Genomic DNA, 16391 nt, shown 5'->3' on the forward strand with positions numbered 1-16391 from the left:
TTTGTTTGTGTCCTACAGAACTGAAAGCCAAAGACATCGGAATACCTACAAATATGAAAAACCCCCAATAAAACACAAGGGACAAAAGAGACAATCTTGACAGCTGCTGGTAAGACAGTTAATGCTTGATGTTACTGGTGGACATAGCAGGCTTTCTAATTCCACAGTTGCCACAAAATAAATACTGTGTCCTCTTAGGTCTGCAGACATTCTGCTTGTGCACAAGAGATCCAAAAAACCCGACAGTACTTCAGTGTAGCAGATCTCACAAGCCTCTAACCACACACACACACACAAAACCCCTGGTAAAATGCACAAACCCCTCTTGTTAGTCTTAGATACATCTTACTGGATAAAACACCCCAAAAGTAGAATTGAGTGCTGCATAGTTTTGTGATTCCTTGCTCTACAGTATATGAAAAGGATTCCAAGCCTAAGACAAGCCTCATGAAGTCAGAAAGTCTATACTGAGGACAGAAGAAAGAAAATGTAGACCCAGAGCCTGATTCGTTAACACAACAGCAACTGGTTCTGCACTAGATTTTTGTTCTTTTAACATGTATTTCACTGAGCTGACAATGGTATTATTTATTTGTCTGGTTATTTTTGATCTGTGTTGGTTTACTGTTAGGGTGAAAAAAAGACACTACTGTCAATTCAAAGAATCTCTTCTGAGATGATAAAGGACATGGACAGCACTCTAGAGGACACTAACAAAAAGAAAAACCATATATTTATCAAGTGTTTGCTGTCATCTAAACAGGACTGCTTTTCCCTTGCATTTCTTACCTAAATTCTTCCTAGCTCTTTTCCAATACCTAGTATGTGCTATTCAATTTTGACCTGTTACTTTTGCTCAGCTGTGGTGTATGTGGAGCTCATCTTCTTCAACTGGCCATATTCTGTCTTTTTTCTGGGTACAACTAGTCACACACCAGTGGTGTTATACAGGTGTGACTACAAGCTGCTGACTTGACCTCTTAAATGAGTATGAAACTAACTTGCCCTGTTATGATCAAGATTACTACTCCTCAGAACCTATCACTTGATGGATAGATTCCAGCCCTGTTCATGACATGACAGACATTGTTTTGGAGACTTGCTCCTCCACAAACTCACAACGAAGGCCAGGACAGGAAGGGCTACAGATCGGGTGCCCCACTGCTCACCTGACTCTGGGATAGTGTTCTGAAAGCACCTGTGTGCTGGAACAGAAGCTGTTCACCTCAAGCCTATAACGGAAGACGGAAGAAACAACAGTGTGATAGCTGCTGATGTGGTGTCTGTTACTGACATTGTGCATGAATGGTTTGTTGGTGCTGAGGTTTTCCCAGTGGAAAAGTAGCACTGCGAATATCCTCCCGTTTCACAAAGTCATCTTGAGAACAAAGCTGTCTGCAGCTGAGAGGCACACAGCTACTCTTCAGAAAAAAAACACATGCAAGTACCCATCCTGTTAGAAAAGCAATGCTGCAGGGCCTAGTACAGTACCTTGTTTTTGGGTGGAGGGCTGTTTGTGCTCTTGTCTGTGTGGATGCTGGTAGGGGATACAGCAGCACCAAGGTTACCCTGGGGTATGCCAGGTATCTTGCCTCCTGGAGACACTTGCATTGCAGCAAGTTGGGCAGCATACAACTGCTGTAAAAACAAAAATAAATAGAGGAGGGGAAGACAGAGGAGAGACATTGTAAATAAATAAGTTTCCCAAAACCTTTTCTACTGCAGATGATCTATTTTCCTTCTGATGAATATTTTTTGTTTAGCACATTTGTGTACTTCCAGACAAGAACTGCCATCTCCACTTTTGTGATTCATTCCTCAGGGGACAAATGACAGACATCACCATGACAAATGCTGAAGCTTCCCTGCGTTCAGGGATTCAAAACAAGGAACAAGAGTTAATCTTTACAGTTTGCTTGAGCCAGTGGGCAATCTTTCCCTTCCTGAGATGACTTAGGCAAAACAGCATCTCCATTGACAACAGGCATCAACCCCTGTGAAATTCACACGATGTTTGATATGACGGTCTCTCTGTTACCTTCTGTGTTTCTTTTATCTTACTTGATATGTTTGCCTTGTTTGCACAGGCTGTAAGATGTTTGGGGCAGGGAACAACAAAGATTTGTTCAGTGCTTACTGTGAGAGTCCACTCTCAACTGGGTTCTGGGGATCCACTACAGCCAATATAAACATACACACGGCAATGGCAATGTACTGTCCAACAGCAACGAGAAGCTTTAATTGAGACTGAGAACCTTTCTGTGATCGATACAAAGCAGATACACAGTGGGAACGTTTTCCACTGCAAAACTAAATCAGTAAGGCACTTAAAACATATTATTTGATTATTGGCCTGTGAATACTTACAGTCACAGTCCTCTGTTCAAAACCCTACCGTAGTAGTTTGAAGACAGAGGTCAAAAGCAGACAAACTGGCAGTGCCTGAAAGCTCCCCTGACCTCCAAGTGAAAAGCGGAGAAAATGAACACGGTGGGCAGGAGAAGCAGCAGTTGTTGCTTCTTTGCGAACAGTGAAGAATTTGGGTGAAACCAAACAGAAGTCAGATGCCTGAGAGCAGATAACGTAGTAACAAAGGCTTTCCCTTCTCACTTACAGTATTGGTTTCAATGACTCATGTTACGCATTATTTGTGCTGTGCAGTACACGTGCAGTGTGCAACACTGAACGATGGTGCTCTCTGCCTGCAGGTGCTAACAGAACTGTGGAGCTGCAACGTGACAAGGCATAACATGCGGGAACATGGAAATGATGTGGAAAAAACAAGGGAACTTCATTATGACTAGTCTAAAAAGTGTTATTAGTGACACTTAGTTGTTTTGAGGTAGTTGTTCTTAAGCCACTTGTACATGCTTATAAAGGCACAATCTGAGGGCAGTGGGAAATACTAACCCAAACCAGCAATTCTGAAAGAGGATCATGAGGATTCATTACAGGATTATTCCACAAGGAGCTGAGCAAAAGGTAGACAGACACTGCTAATGTGCTACATAAACCCTGTAGCAAACATTTAACTTAATCAAATGGACAAGACTTACTGCTCTGAGACTCAGGCTACCTTGGATATCATCCTGTGGTTGCCTCTACAAATTCTTCCCTTCACTATTGTGCAATCCTAGCCCTTTCACTTAATTAAAAATAACCATTTTTTCCTTTTTTAGGTGTAATCAGGCATCAAATTCTCATTTCTTTCTCACCTTCTATTCTTTCCAGACTTTCATTCTTTTCCATTTTGCATCTTTTTTATTTTCTCTGCTTTGATCAGTGCTTGTTCCATATTTTTCTGTCTTTCTTAATCACCATTTATCCAACCCTTTCTGCTTAGCTTCCCTTTCCTTCCCTATCATCCATTCATTTCATCCATTCTCTCCTTGCCTCTTCCTTATATTTATTTATTCATTTATTCTATGTATTACACCCAGTGAATATGAACCAAATAGATGCAAATCAGCTACAGATAAAAGTCATCAAAACCAACCCAGCCACAAATCAGCCACAGAATCAAATGCATGTATTTATCTGTTGAAGTTCACATCCATTGATTCTTTCAAAGGAAGACTAAATCCAGCAGGGAGAGAGGAACAAGGGTCTGTGTGAACCAGTGAAGAACTGCAGCAGGCAGTTCAAGGAAAATGAAGACAGCTTTATGTGTGAATAAATATATCAGAAGGGTAACAGTTGTTTAAGAAATAGGATACATGACTAGGGAACAGCACAAACATAATTGGACTCTGGTGATGACAGTGCAGATCTAGGGAAATTTTCCCTTTTGCTCCCTATTCAAAAAACAAATTGAGGCAACTATGGGAAAAAAAGAAAAAAAGGCAGTCAAAGGGCTGTTGAGTAGGAAAGGCTCAAGCTCGCTGCTACTCTACAGATCAGGTATCAGAGAGAATACTTAGCCCTCGAATAAAGGTAAAAATAACATTGTCAGTTTGGACACTGTTTTGGGGACTGGAGTGTCCCTTTCAAGAGGAGAGGCTTAGACACCTGGATCTCTTCAGTCTGGAAAAGAGAAGACTGAGAGTGGATCTTATCAGGGCACATAAGTATCTAAAGGGCGAAGGTCCTAAGGATGGGTCTGGGCTCTTTTCAGTGATGCCCAGTGCTAGGACAAGGGACAGTAGTTACAAATGAAAACACAAGAGATAGATTTCATTTGAACTTAAGGAAAAACTTCTTTATTTTGGGAGTGGCTGGAACAGGCTGCGAAGTCTCCTCTGGGGACTTTCACAACCCACCTGTGTGCATTTCTGTGCAACCTGATTAAAGTGACCCTGCTTTAGCAGAGGGCTTGCACTAGATGATCTCCAGAACTCCTTTCCAACCCCTACCATCCTGTGATTCTGTAACACCTAGCAACCCTGAACCAAGTGGAGTCATTGACAGGTCAGACAAGGACTAGGATGTTGTGTACTGAGCCGCACAGAAAGTTCTATGAGCCTTTAGCGAAGACTTTCAGACAGAATCCTTTATCTGAAAAGAGAGAGAAAACAGCTTCTATTTGAGGTCTAAAGAGTGAGTGACAAGAACTAAACTATATGAAGTACTTGCACAACACCACCTTACACTTGTTCAGTGGTCACTGAGAATGTGTTTGGAGCTGTGGATCATCCTTACAGTATTGTCATCAACCACCTTTTTGACAATGTACACCGAGCAGATGATGACTAAATAAGCACAGGGGATGGGTTTCCCTCTGCAATAGCCCAGGAGGAAGCCATCTCTTTAGGTGGTAAATGGAATATACAGAATTTCAAATGCATGTTTTATTCTCAGCTCAGGGACAAATATACCTCAAAAGAGTGAAGCACAACAATAGTATAGTGTGGAGTAATCTGAAAGGCAGGATAGAAGAAAACCTATAGAGTTTTCACTCATGCTTTGTGCAAGCTTCTGTCCTCCTGTCAACATCTCACCTCTAGTTAATTAATTTTGAGAAATAAAACCAAATATTAAATAGAATCTTCTAAGAGGTCTCTAGGTAGAGCACTCTCTTAAAAAGTCTCCTCCTGCAACACAAATCAACTATTCTACCGAAAAGCAACAACAGACCCAGCTTTAAGGTGAAAATGTGTAGCTTAGGAAATTTTAAGGCTCTGAATCCTATATTCCCCTCTCATTTAAAAAAAATGGACAGAAATATACAATATACAGCACATTCCTCAGACCATCAATATTTTTCAGCTTTGACATTACTGAACTTGTCTGTTAACATGTAGTTCTTTTAGGACATGATGACCTTCAGCTTATACTCAAAGAAAGGGCAATGGTGTGACCAAGTGCTGTGAATCAAGAGGGCTAAATGACAACAATTTATGCATTTATTTTAGAGAATAACTGAACTCCAACAAAAGAACATCTCTACCCCTGCTTCCTCAACAGTTTCAGATTTTGGAACACCTGTGAATCGGTCACTGTTGAAACGTTCAACCATCACCTAAAATGTACCTTTACATTTTTCACAGTAATGAAACCAAGGCATTGAAGTTAACAAAGCGCTACTGCTTTAGGCAAATTCATTTTTGCTATACATAATAGATAAAATAAGGATAATATTCTGAACATTATATCTGAGATATTGTGTCTGAGATAGACAGGACTTCTTCAAGAAGGCAGAATTTGCCTTCTGATAAAGCAATTAAAGAGTAATGTGCACTGTTTGCTCATAACTAAGTAACTGTGTTTCAGCTCCTCTGCCCAAGTACAATACTTCATGACTTGTTAATGTTTTCTCATTAACCTCTCAGAGAAAAATCTGTATGGGAAAAAAAAATAATCAGAACAAATGCACAATGTGATACATTGTAAAATAAGCAGGAGATAAGAGTTATTTTTCTTAATGTTGTCTCTCTGTTCTTAAGCTATTAAACAAAAAAAAAACCATTCTCCCTCCTCACCGCCTAAATCATTTATAATTCTTCCAATATATTAAGCAGAATCATTCAGCTGAGTTCTCCAAATGGACTACCTCTAAGAGCTCTTGGCTTGATGACTCTGTAGTACATCAATAGCAAAGCCTTAAGGCTAGACAGGCTTTGAAAACTTTCCCCTTGGGCATTGTTGGTCCATGTTAACAATGTTCATTACTGCTTTGAGGGTACACTAAAAATGAATTCTTGTTCTATTACTACAGAAAATGAGAATGAGATTTAATAGCAATTTTTAAAAGGGTTGAGCAAAGTGTTACCAATTACATATGCAGAGACAGTTTACTCAAGCACCTATAGGCATTTGGGTTACAGTGTTACCTCTTATTAAAATATTTTTATTAGGGAGCAGCTGAGATTAAGAGCTGTCATTATAAAACCACAGTGAGATAGATACAGGTGGTATGGGAACCTGAACCAGTTACTGCAATGAATTTATTTCTGATATAAGCCAGTTTTTCAGTGGAGCTATCACAGTGACGGATTCACAAATCACTATGCTTAAATGTTAACTGTTGACTGATCCAAGGCTTCAGTTTCTTTGTCATTGTGAGACCCATCATTAAAAATACACACATGAATGGCCCTGTTCTCTGATTTTTGCATAAGCTGAGGGGGAAAATTGTACAAATTGAGATTCGCTCATTCAGGAAACATGAGTTTCATTTTCTTCACCTCAAATGTTGTGCTTACATAAGGCACACAAAGTGTTTGATTATGACAGAAAATTAATTTTTAATCTGTTCAGGTGGGTTTAATTTTTAAAAAGTGACACAAGGCATGAAAAAGAAAAAATACCTAACACAAACCAAACACGTGACATATGTCCTACTCTAAGGAAGGTTTTTTAAGGTAGTGGCAACAAATTAAAACCAGAGCTGCACTCACTAGCAATTGATAACAATGCTTTCTAGATCTTCAATGAAAAAGTTCTTCACCTAGCTCCTCAGGATGTATCTGAAAAGTACAAATGGCAGATTTTCACCTTTTCTGGGTCTGAGTTTCCTACAAATACTGTTACTCAATCATTCCAAAGGGACACACTAATTTGCACACTCAGAACTTCAGCAAAGGCTTTTTAGTGTCATTTCTTAGCACCAACTGGGAGATATTCAGCAAACACAGAGAGTATGTGAACATGATTTTGACCAGCTCCCTTAAAAATCTTTCCTTTCAAGGTAAATTTTGCTCAGCTTCAGTGCTTTAGAGTTTCTAGCTTGACTTTGGACTAATTTCAGATAAGAACAACACAGCTTGAGATCCTTCAATACACTTCATTTAGTTTGGTTTTATTTTTACTTTATTTTGTTCTTCAGAATTCTGAACAGACTCAGATAATTACTACTGTTCTACCTACCTTGTATCTTTATCACACCCATTTCCCAAAACAAATTGCCCCAGCTCCCAGTTAGGAAGTGTGCATATGTCCCACAGAGACATTTTCTGGCAGGGGACGTTGACTGAACTAGTGTTTCTTTTATTCATCAAGTAAAAAATAGAATGAATTTCCCCCAAATTGTAAGCCACACAGAGACCAGAGAAGAGAAATGCTGAAAAGTTACACTGTTCTTTCGTGTGGCCACAGAAACCATCAAACTTCCTTTGAAAACACCCATCCTTGCTTTACTCTGTATTTAGCCTTGGTGAGGAAGACAAGCAAGTAAATCACGAAGCAAGGAACAGTAATAAATAGAAAAGTTAAGACTGAGCAAATTAATAGGTAAGTAAAAAGTTGGTTTTAATCAGAAAGCAGTGGTAAGGCTTGGAGGAACTGCCTAGCAAAGTGGTGGATTTTCACACTTGAAGTTTCAGTCAAGATTGGATGCCTTTCTGGACAATGAGCTTTAAACAAGGAGTTAATTATGCCAAAGAATATTCTACCTCTTGTTTTGTCAGATTAGACAATCTAGTCACCTCTCTAGCCTTAAAGAAAACCCTGAGACTTAGACAGAAACATTAAGAAAAACAAGTTCTCATTAGAAAAACTGTAAAGCATTCACAAGCAGAACAAGTCTTCATTTATATACTTCTTGAATGCAAGTTACAAGCACAGCCTTGTAAACACCATCTCCCTCAGATTAGACAAACATCACCTTCAGAACTGGCAACCACAAGTCTCCACAAAATATGATTCTGGTAGCTGATCTCTAGGGTTCTAGGCCCACAGTACTTATTCCTGAGAATAATCCCACTGTAGTCAACAGGACTGATTTACTACACTAGTTCTTTTCTTATTTGGAACTTCCAATATATAATCAACTGGGGACCCTTGGCACGCAGAAAGAAGGTTGAAGTCCATGTCACTGAAGTGTGAAGGAGCTTTAAGTCTGCATTTGAAGTAATAAAGGTTTCTATTATTACTCCAGTACATTCAAAACAAGCCTCGGTTTTCTTTGAAAATGGTGGACAAAGTAACAAATGCAGGTACAACTTATGGTAGCTCTGAGGTCAGAAACAAACAGAATTTTGCTGGAGAGGGCTATTACTTTAGCTAAACAAAGCTAGACCTGTCTTAGCTTCTATGGGAAAGGCATTAACCATAAACTTTATACCAGCTTTATGAAATTCAGTTCTCCTTGAAAAGCAGCCATTAATTCTGTCAGTGCTACTCCAGTTGAGAATCAGCACCCATGACATCAACTGACCATTCTGTGACACAGGAAGACTGTAGGAAACTCCTGATTAGAGCCTAGACCTCATGGCTCCTTTGTCCCTTGCCTTAACAAGAAGACAATCCTTCTACAGGATGTAACGGTAGGAACTTATCAATAGACACTTCCTATCAAGAGGCTAATAAGATCTGTTAGTTTCTGCGATAAAATATCATTGCAAATTGTGTGTTTAAGATTGTCTGCTCTTTACAAATGCAGAGTTTTAAGCTGGAAAACAGCCCACGTGGCCTACATATTCATATGTACCAAGTTCACACCATATGACAGTAATTGAAAGAGAGTGACTATATGGAATGCATATTGGAGGGGAAACTTGATAATGTCCTCCTGAAAAAAGCTTGTTGGCTGAAATGTTGCATATGAACAGTGTTCCCTCCAAGGAAAATAATTAATATTGTACATATCTGCAATAAAATAGAAATAATTCTTTCCTATATTTTGTTGCACAGCATCAGAACATAATTTGCTCTTACTGCTATTACTATTGTTTTTGTGGCAACTCCTTTTGCTAGGAAAAAAAAAGACAAAGGAACTTCTTTAAAGACATGCTTTTGACAGTGTACTCCTTAAGGAATGTATAGTCAGATGCACAGTGGTAATGTGGAAGACAAACAGGAGTGTGTAACTGAAGAAGAGGCATTTTGTAAAGCACATTCCCTTTATCACTGACTATTCTGTATTGAAGATGAAGTGTCTGTATAAAGGTTCCAACAGAGACCTCTGTCCCAGTACAGCTTTTCCAAATTAGAAGCTTGAAGTCAGTACTAAGTGGCACAGACAATATGCTCTTGTAGGAACAGTCTCAGTACTGCCTATTCGTTTACCACAAGTATGTTTCCCATGAGATTTTTTTGACATATCCAGATTTTTGGCAGCTAGCTCAGGGCACCTGACTCCAGTAAGTGTAATTTCCCATTTGAGAGAACAAAATTCTATGAGTGGCTATTTGACAAAATACTTATTTCATATTCCATTGCTTTCCTTGACTGGTACTGTATATAATCACTCATTGTTATCCATTAAGCGACTAGAGTAGTTAATAAGCAAACACTGCTGGCAGAATTACTGTAAATAAGGTTCTGTATCTTTCAGATTGCTGAGCTATAATTAAGGCATTTCAGCATTTTATACACATCTCCTTAAGTGACTCTTTCTTCAGTTGTTTTTTTTTTTTTTTTAAATAGACTTTCTGGTTGCATTTTACGTTGTTACATTCAACAGGGATTTAAGTCAGAAAAACTCTGTGCCTGAATTAATTACTTCCAATCAGAATACTCACTTTCTCCTGAAGTGCAGAGCTCATAGTGGAAAAACAAAGGTCAACTGCATTTCTTATTTTAAGAGGATAGATTTCATAGAATCATAGAATCAACCAGGTTGGAAGCGACCGCCAAGATCATCCAGTCCAACCTAGCACCCAGCCCTATTCAGTCAACTAGACCTTGGCACTAAGCGCTGCTTCATCCAGGCTTTTCTTCAACACCTCCAGGGATGGTGACTCCAATACCTCCATAGGCAGCCCATTCCAATGCCAATCACTCTCTCTGGGAAGAACTTCCTCCTAACATCCAGCCTGCACCTCCCCTGGCACAATATGAGACTGTCTCCCCTTGTTCTATTGCTGGTTGCCTGGGAGAAGAGACCAACCGCCACCTGGCTACAACCTCCCTTCAGGTAGTTGTAGACAGCAATGAGGTCTGCCCTGAGCCTCCTCTTCTCCAGGCTGCACACCCCCAGCTCCCTCAGCCTCTTCTCGTAGGGTTTGTGTTCCAGGCCCCTCACCAGCTTTGTCGCCCTTCTCTGGACACGTTCCAGTACCTCAACATCTCTCTTGAATTGAAGAGCCCAGAAGTGGATTTAGTACTCAAGGTGATTTGCTCACTTGAATGCTGATATGGTATCAGGTTCTTGGATCTTGATGAACATAAGACTCCTTAGTGACTTGTCCCTCCTATTCTCCAGGACTAAAATTGTGCAATAGGTATTTCGCAGAACTTGTGGTCCACAGCATTCAGCCTGCTCCAGAAACTCTTCTGACAAGTTGTAATGACTCCTAACATACTGAAATCCCTCCTTAAAGGTAGCAGAAGGTTTAATATCACCTATCAGAAGCAAGTGTCACATTACCAAATTACAGTGCGAGTGGATATGAAAGAAATTAAACAACAAAGTAAGCTTAAAAAACATCTCTTGAATATTTTTCCCCAATGTATTTCCTAAAGCTCCCCCAGAGTCATACCTTCATTTGTTCATTATGAAATCAAACAATGAAATGAGAAACACACTCTTTGTATTCTAGTTCACTCTTGATATTAAGAATATTTCAGAATATGAGTACCATGCAAACCTATCTGTTGTCCTTGAAAGCATAACATAACATTGTTACTCAGCCAAAGTGTACATCTACTCAGGTCATTCAAAAGCCTCATTTGGTCTTTGAATTGAGGTGTATTATGTGGTCAAAGATGCACCTTCATCTCTCTGGATGGAGGGGCAGGAGTGACAGAAGTCCATCATAAGCGTCTTTCAACAGGGCTCACTTTCACAGAAGTTTTGAGTGGAAAGAATGTGACGTTTGTGCCTGAAAGGGGAACTAAGGACTGCATCTCAGCTGCTTCCCTTGTGCCAAGCCTCCCTGAATAGAACACATGAAGGAGGAAGTACAAGCAGAAGAATATTGAAAAGGAGAGCTCAGTGGTGGATAGATCATCTGAGCTGTAGAAGAAAACCTATTTATTCTGAGAGCTAAACTAAACCAAATGGATTCCTAGAACAGTTCTGAAAATATTTTTTTTCTCCTTCCATTTCCCCTTAGCAGGGAACATTAAAAGGATATGACATGACATCTTTATTCAGCTGCATTAGTTATTTTATTTCATTTGCAGAGGTGGAGAAAGCAGAGCAGTGATAATCTCTTCGTGAAGAACGGCAGCCTTGCAGCACTGGTTTTCCAGTTTAAGGATTTCTGTGCTGCAGAAAACTTTCAAGTAAGTTCTATCAGAGTTCAGCAGCAATCCATTTACCTCTCCTATAATTTTTACTCATGTTCACTGCCTTACATGCTCATTATACGAGTCTCCCAGAAAGCTAACAAATCCTGTCTCATCCTATGGGATCCTGTTGTGTAGCCATGGTAACAATACAGGGCACCAGTTCTCCTTCCCAGAAGCACATTGTGATCCCTTTTCCTAAGAGCAGTACACAGAAGAACTGTGGAAAGCTCCAGCTCATGTGGTTCTAACCTCCATGGAATCCCTGTTTCTTCAGAAACAGTGTGCTTGTGTTCTAGGTATCACTTCAGACAAAGAGAGCAGATGGTCAACAGAACTTACTAGACCTGTGGGGAAACTTCAATTCCAACCAAGAATTGGCCTAACTTAAGTCTAGACCATTCTGAGCCTCACTGAATCAGAACATATCTGACTTGTGTTCCAAAACAGCAATCCAATTTTGCTCACATCAGACTCTTCCTGATGTTCTCAAGGATGAGTGCTATCCACATTGCACTCACAAGAGCGCCTACTTTCAAACTATCTCCACTGTTGTAAGATGAGTATGTATTGAGCTGGGATGCCCAAGGTTAGGAGATGACAGGTGACAAAAAGGAGACATGAGTGTATGTGGAGGAGAGTGCCATTATTTCTTAACAAAATGTCTAAGGACAGCTGAGAGAGTAGAAAAGCACTCAACTGCATTATTTTGGAGTTTGCTTCATTATATGAAAGTCATCCTTTATAAAATGAAGTGGTAGAAACAACTCAGGAGCTGTTCAATCTTTATATTCCTTCATTTTATGATAAAAATGGGTGTGGTTTGTAAAACTACCCCTCCAATGGAGCCCATAAAACTCCAGAGAGCCTGAAACCTCTGTGAAGCTTTGGCAAACTTCTCAGGAAATAACATAAGAAACTGTTTTCTGGTTCATCTCATTATTTCCATGCTTACACTGATGTAATGGGAAGAGTGACACTTTGTATATTCCATTAGAACACGCATAGAAGTTTAATTCTTAATTCTTAGAGACTTCATTCCCCCCAAAAGTGGTCTCTAAAAACATTTTAAATCCCTCAGGATTCAGTTTCTGACTCCCACTGCAGTAAAACCACAAACACGAAGGTCCAATGACACTGCATGGTGAGACTTCAGCCCACGCATCAAAAGCCTTAAATCTAGCCTGAAACTCAGGCCAATATGCCCCTTTTGGCACATGCTGTACTTGAGGCTTAAGAAGCTGTAGGCACAGTAACATCACTGAAGGTCAAAGAGAATTACATCTTTAACTCTTACGTTCCTCGCATGCTATGCATCACTCAAACATAAAGGAGCTTACATGATGTACACTGAAACTTTACCTTCAGCTAAGAGGAATACAATGGCTGCTTCCACTTTTAAGTAGCTTTCTACTTCTGCAATGCTACCCTTTCATCTTGATGAAAGCTGTAGGAACCAAGACTCTTCCAGCTTACCTGAGATATCCTATGGAAGCACACTCTCTCCCTCTCAACTCTAGGGCATTTTGCTCTTCAGTGTAGATGGAGCGAATGCAGAAATACATAGAATGCATCTCTCAAACTCCTGGTTTTCAGGCAAAAAGGATGTCATTCACTTACAACAGGGCTGCCACCTCTAACTGAACTTGGAAAGGGTTCTACATAGCCCCATATTCAGCTACCAGGCACTGTATCAATGCTACTTAACTAGTAACCTCTCTAATTAATTAGTACATCTGATCCAACCACGACTATTTATTAAACTTGACTTTCTGAGGAAGTGAAAAGGTTTTTTTCCAAAGACATAAAAATTGTAGACTCCTGACTGAAAATAGTACTTTTTGAAAAGTGTCCTTTGCACACCAGTTTTCAGCATAGATTTTTTTATAACATAAAGGTGGATCTCCTTGTCCAAAACCACTAACTACCGAAATTACTGTGTATGGTTAGGAGACATTTTTCAGTTGTTAATAATGTGGCTGGGCTATACAAACAGCTAATCCCTATTTCAAATTGTTCATCTGGAAATTTGGATTAGAAGGGAAGAAAACAGCAATTTTTATGTTTTAGAAAGCAGAACCAAAACATTAAACTCTCTTCAATTCAAAACAACAGCCAAAATAGAAGTAAAATCAAATTTTAAATTGCTTCTGGCTGAGTAGCTGTCTGTAAAGCAGAAGGAGTAGGAGTACCAAAGAGTTTGCAATGGAAACACCAAGAAACCTCTTAACTGTAGTCACACTAACAAGAGCTGCTATCATGAAGTAATAACATTATCCAGAAATCTTTGTTCATTACCTCATTCCTAATGCCATCTCATTTTACTTGACTTACTTGGGTCTGATGATGGGGTTAACGACTGAGGAGGTGTTTGAGTGGGTGTGAATTAGGGGTGCTGCTAAAATAGAAGCTATTTTAACAGTTCTCTGTTTAATATAGCCTGAAGCTCTATAGCTGGCTTTTTATTTTTTTCAGGTAAAATACTCACAAGTTCCAAGGCTAACACTGACTTTGGCAGAGCACAGATAATATCTAGACATATTCATATTACATCGAGTGTTACAGAGCGACTTGTGCTTCTGTTCCTTTTCTACCTTCATCATTTTACCCAGAAGTCTAACGTAGCAGGAATGCTTTGCTTTTCTTCCAAAATTTGGATACTTACAGTGACCATGACAGAAAACATTGCTGATAGCTTCTATCTCTCCATCCCATACTCCACAAGCCATCTTCACATACTGCACAGCAACCCATTACAATATGTTCTAACATCTGCCTCCTCATATGATGTACAACCTATTTGATTGACCCTTTTTATACTGCTCCAAGACTGGCTGTTCATTAGAGTGGGAGGATGAGCAGTACTCATTGCTTTTTCAGTTAGCAACTGGTAAAGATATCTTCATTACGGGAAAGACTGGGAATGTCAAGCAGGGATTCTCTTCACTTCCCTCCATATAGCACCAATCCACTGCATTGTCATGCCTTCATTTATTGCTAATTATGTATCACATTTCAATACAGAACAGGGAAGGTCTCTTGTGGGCCCTCCCATCTATTGCTAATATATTAAATGTTTCTGCCAATTAAATTTTTCCATGACATGTATTAACATTACCCAATGTTTGTGACTCCAGCGTGGGAAGCATGAATAATGCAAGGACAGTGCTGTCCTCCATTACGCAGGGACACATCTTGGTTTTGCCAAAGTCAGCAATTGTAAAATATCCCTCAAATTCTCCAGTTAATATAATGGCAGAATACAGGCTTTTGGTCAAAGGTATCCAAGGTAGCATAAAAGCACTTCCCAGTGTCATAGGCATTAAATAAAATCCTTATTCTCACCATCTATTTTTCCATCATGTATTTAACAACGTTACCAGGCTTCAGGACCACTGTCGATGTTCCAAAGTCACCTCACATGAAATGGAATGAAGTGGCTATGAAAGCCTAGGGAACCAATGCACTGATCAGAACAGTGACGTATCTCTCTTCTTCCCAAGGATGGAAAACACAACTGACACAGGGAAGCTACATATCTGGCAGTTAAAGTTGTCTGCATTGGCTTGAATTTAGTCCAAAACCAACTCTTTCACAAATTCCAGCCACCACAGAAATACAGAATCAGTTGGCTTTGAGGCTCCACATCATATCAGCAATCACAGAAATATCTCAGCTTTACTGTCCGCTGTTACTTGATTACTAACTGGAATAGCCTGGGCAAATGAGAAAGGAAATGGAATCACAGCAGAAAAGTGGTAAGAAGTATGGTTAAGTGGAGAATCCACCTGGCTAGGTCTGAGCTAATCGCTCTCAGCTCCCTAGAATGGAACCTGCAGCTTTAGGATGAATTATACATGTTAGACATCCATGGCCAAAGATGATTCTCATCCCACTATTCCAAGTACAAACTAGGAAAAAAACTAGGTAGTTTGTGCCCAATATGTCTATGTCATTAAAAAAAATGTACTGTACTAGAAGTTGAATTGTTTAAAGTGAAATCTTTCCTCTCTAAAGCTCATGAAAGATACACATATCCTTTTTTTTCTTGCTACACAACCAAGATGAAAATGACTGCCTTCCTCAAAGCTATACCACTGGAAGGGCATACGGCTGTGTTTTCAGCATAGAACACGTGGGGAAGGGACATATAACTCCCCCAAAATTGCCTGGAAATTACTTTGGATTTGTGTAGAGAACATATATGTTAACATGAAGTAGACTGTGAACCCAAGAAAAATGAAGACAAACACTGACAGCTGGCCAATCTTGCCCTTCTTTACTGTGTTTGCCTCAAATATAGTATGTTTGTAAGAATGTGTGAAATACTTCTGAAAATAACAGTTACACTCCATTTAGTTTTAACAAGCAAAGGAATACAGAATTTACAATCCTTGTTGGAAAGAGCTGGTTTACTGAAAAATTACAGAGAGAGGTTAGCAAATTTCCAAGAGGAGTCAGATACCTGACTTACTCGGTCTCTTGCAAATTATGGAGCATGGCTTCTCATTCTTATTATTTTTCCTCATACATCTAAGGTTACTCTGATTTTATAAAAGCATTTCTTTTAAAATTTTCTCTTCTATTCAATGTTCTGAAAAGAATCAGACCAATGATGAAGTCTAGCTCTGGAGCCCTCGACACAGGAAAGGCACAGACCTGATGGAGTAGGTCCAGAGAATAATCAAGAGGCTAGAATACCTCCATTATGAGCACATGCTGAGGGAGCTGGGCTTGTTCAGCCTGGAGAAGAGAAGGCTCCAGGGAGACCAAATAGTGGC

General features: G+C 39.6%; 1 protein-coding gene across 15 annotated transcripts in view; it reads right to left on the minus strand.

The window, feature by feature from the left end:
- SOX5 (SRY-box transcription factor 5) overlaps positions 1-16391 on the minus strand; it is a 371094-nt gene that overhangs the window by 59936 nt on the left and 294767 nt on the right. For all 15 annotated transcript variants that reach the window (XM_064155975.1, XM_064155969.1, XM_064155972.1 and 12 more), the window contains one exon: positions 1492-1638. In XM_064155975.1, coding sequence (XP_064012045.1) covers positions 1492-1638 — 147 coding nt within the window. The remainder of the gene's footprint in view (positions 1-1491; positions 1639-16391) is intronic.

Source organism: Pogoniulus pusillus, chromosome 15, assembly GCF_015220805.1.
Source record: "Pogoniulus pusillus isolate bPogPus1 chromosome 15, bPogPus1.pri, whole genome shotgun sequence".
NCBI lineage: Eukaryota > Metazoa > Chordata > Aves > Piciformes > Lybiidae > Pogoniulus > Pogoniulus pusillus.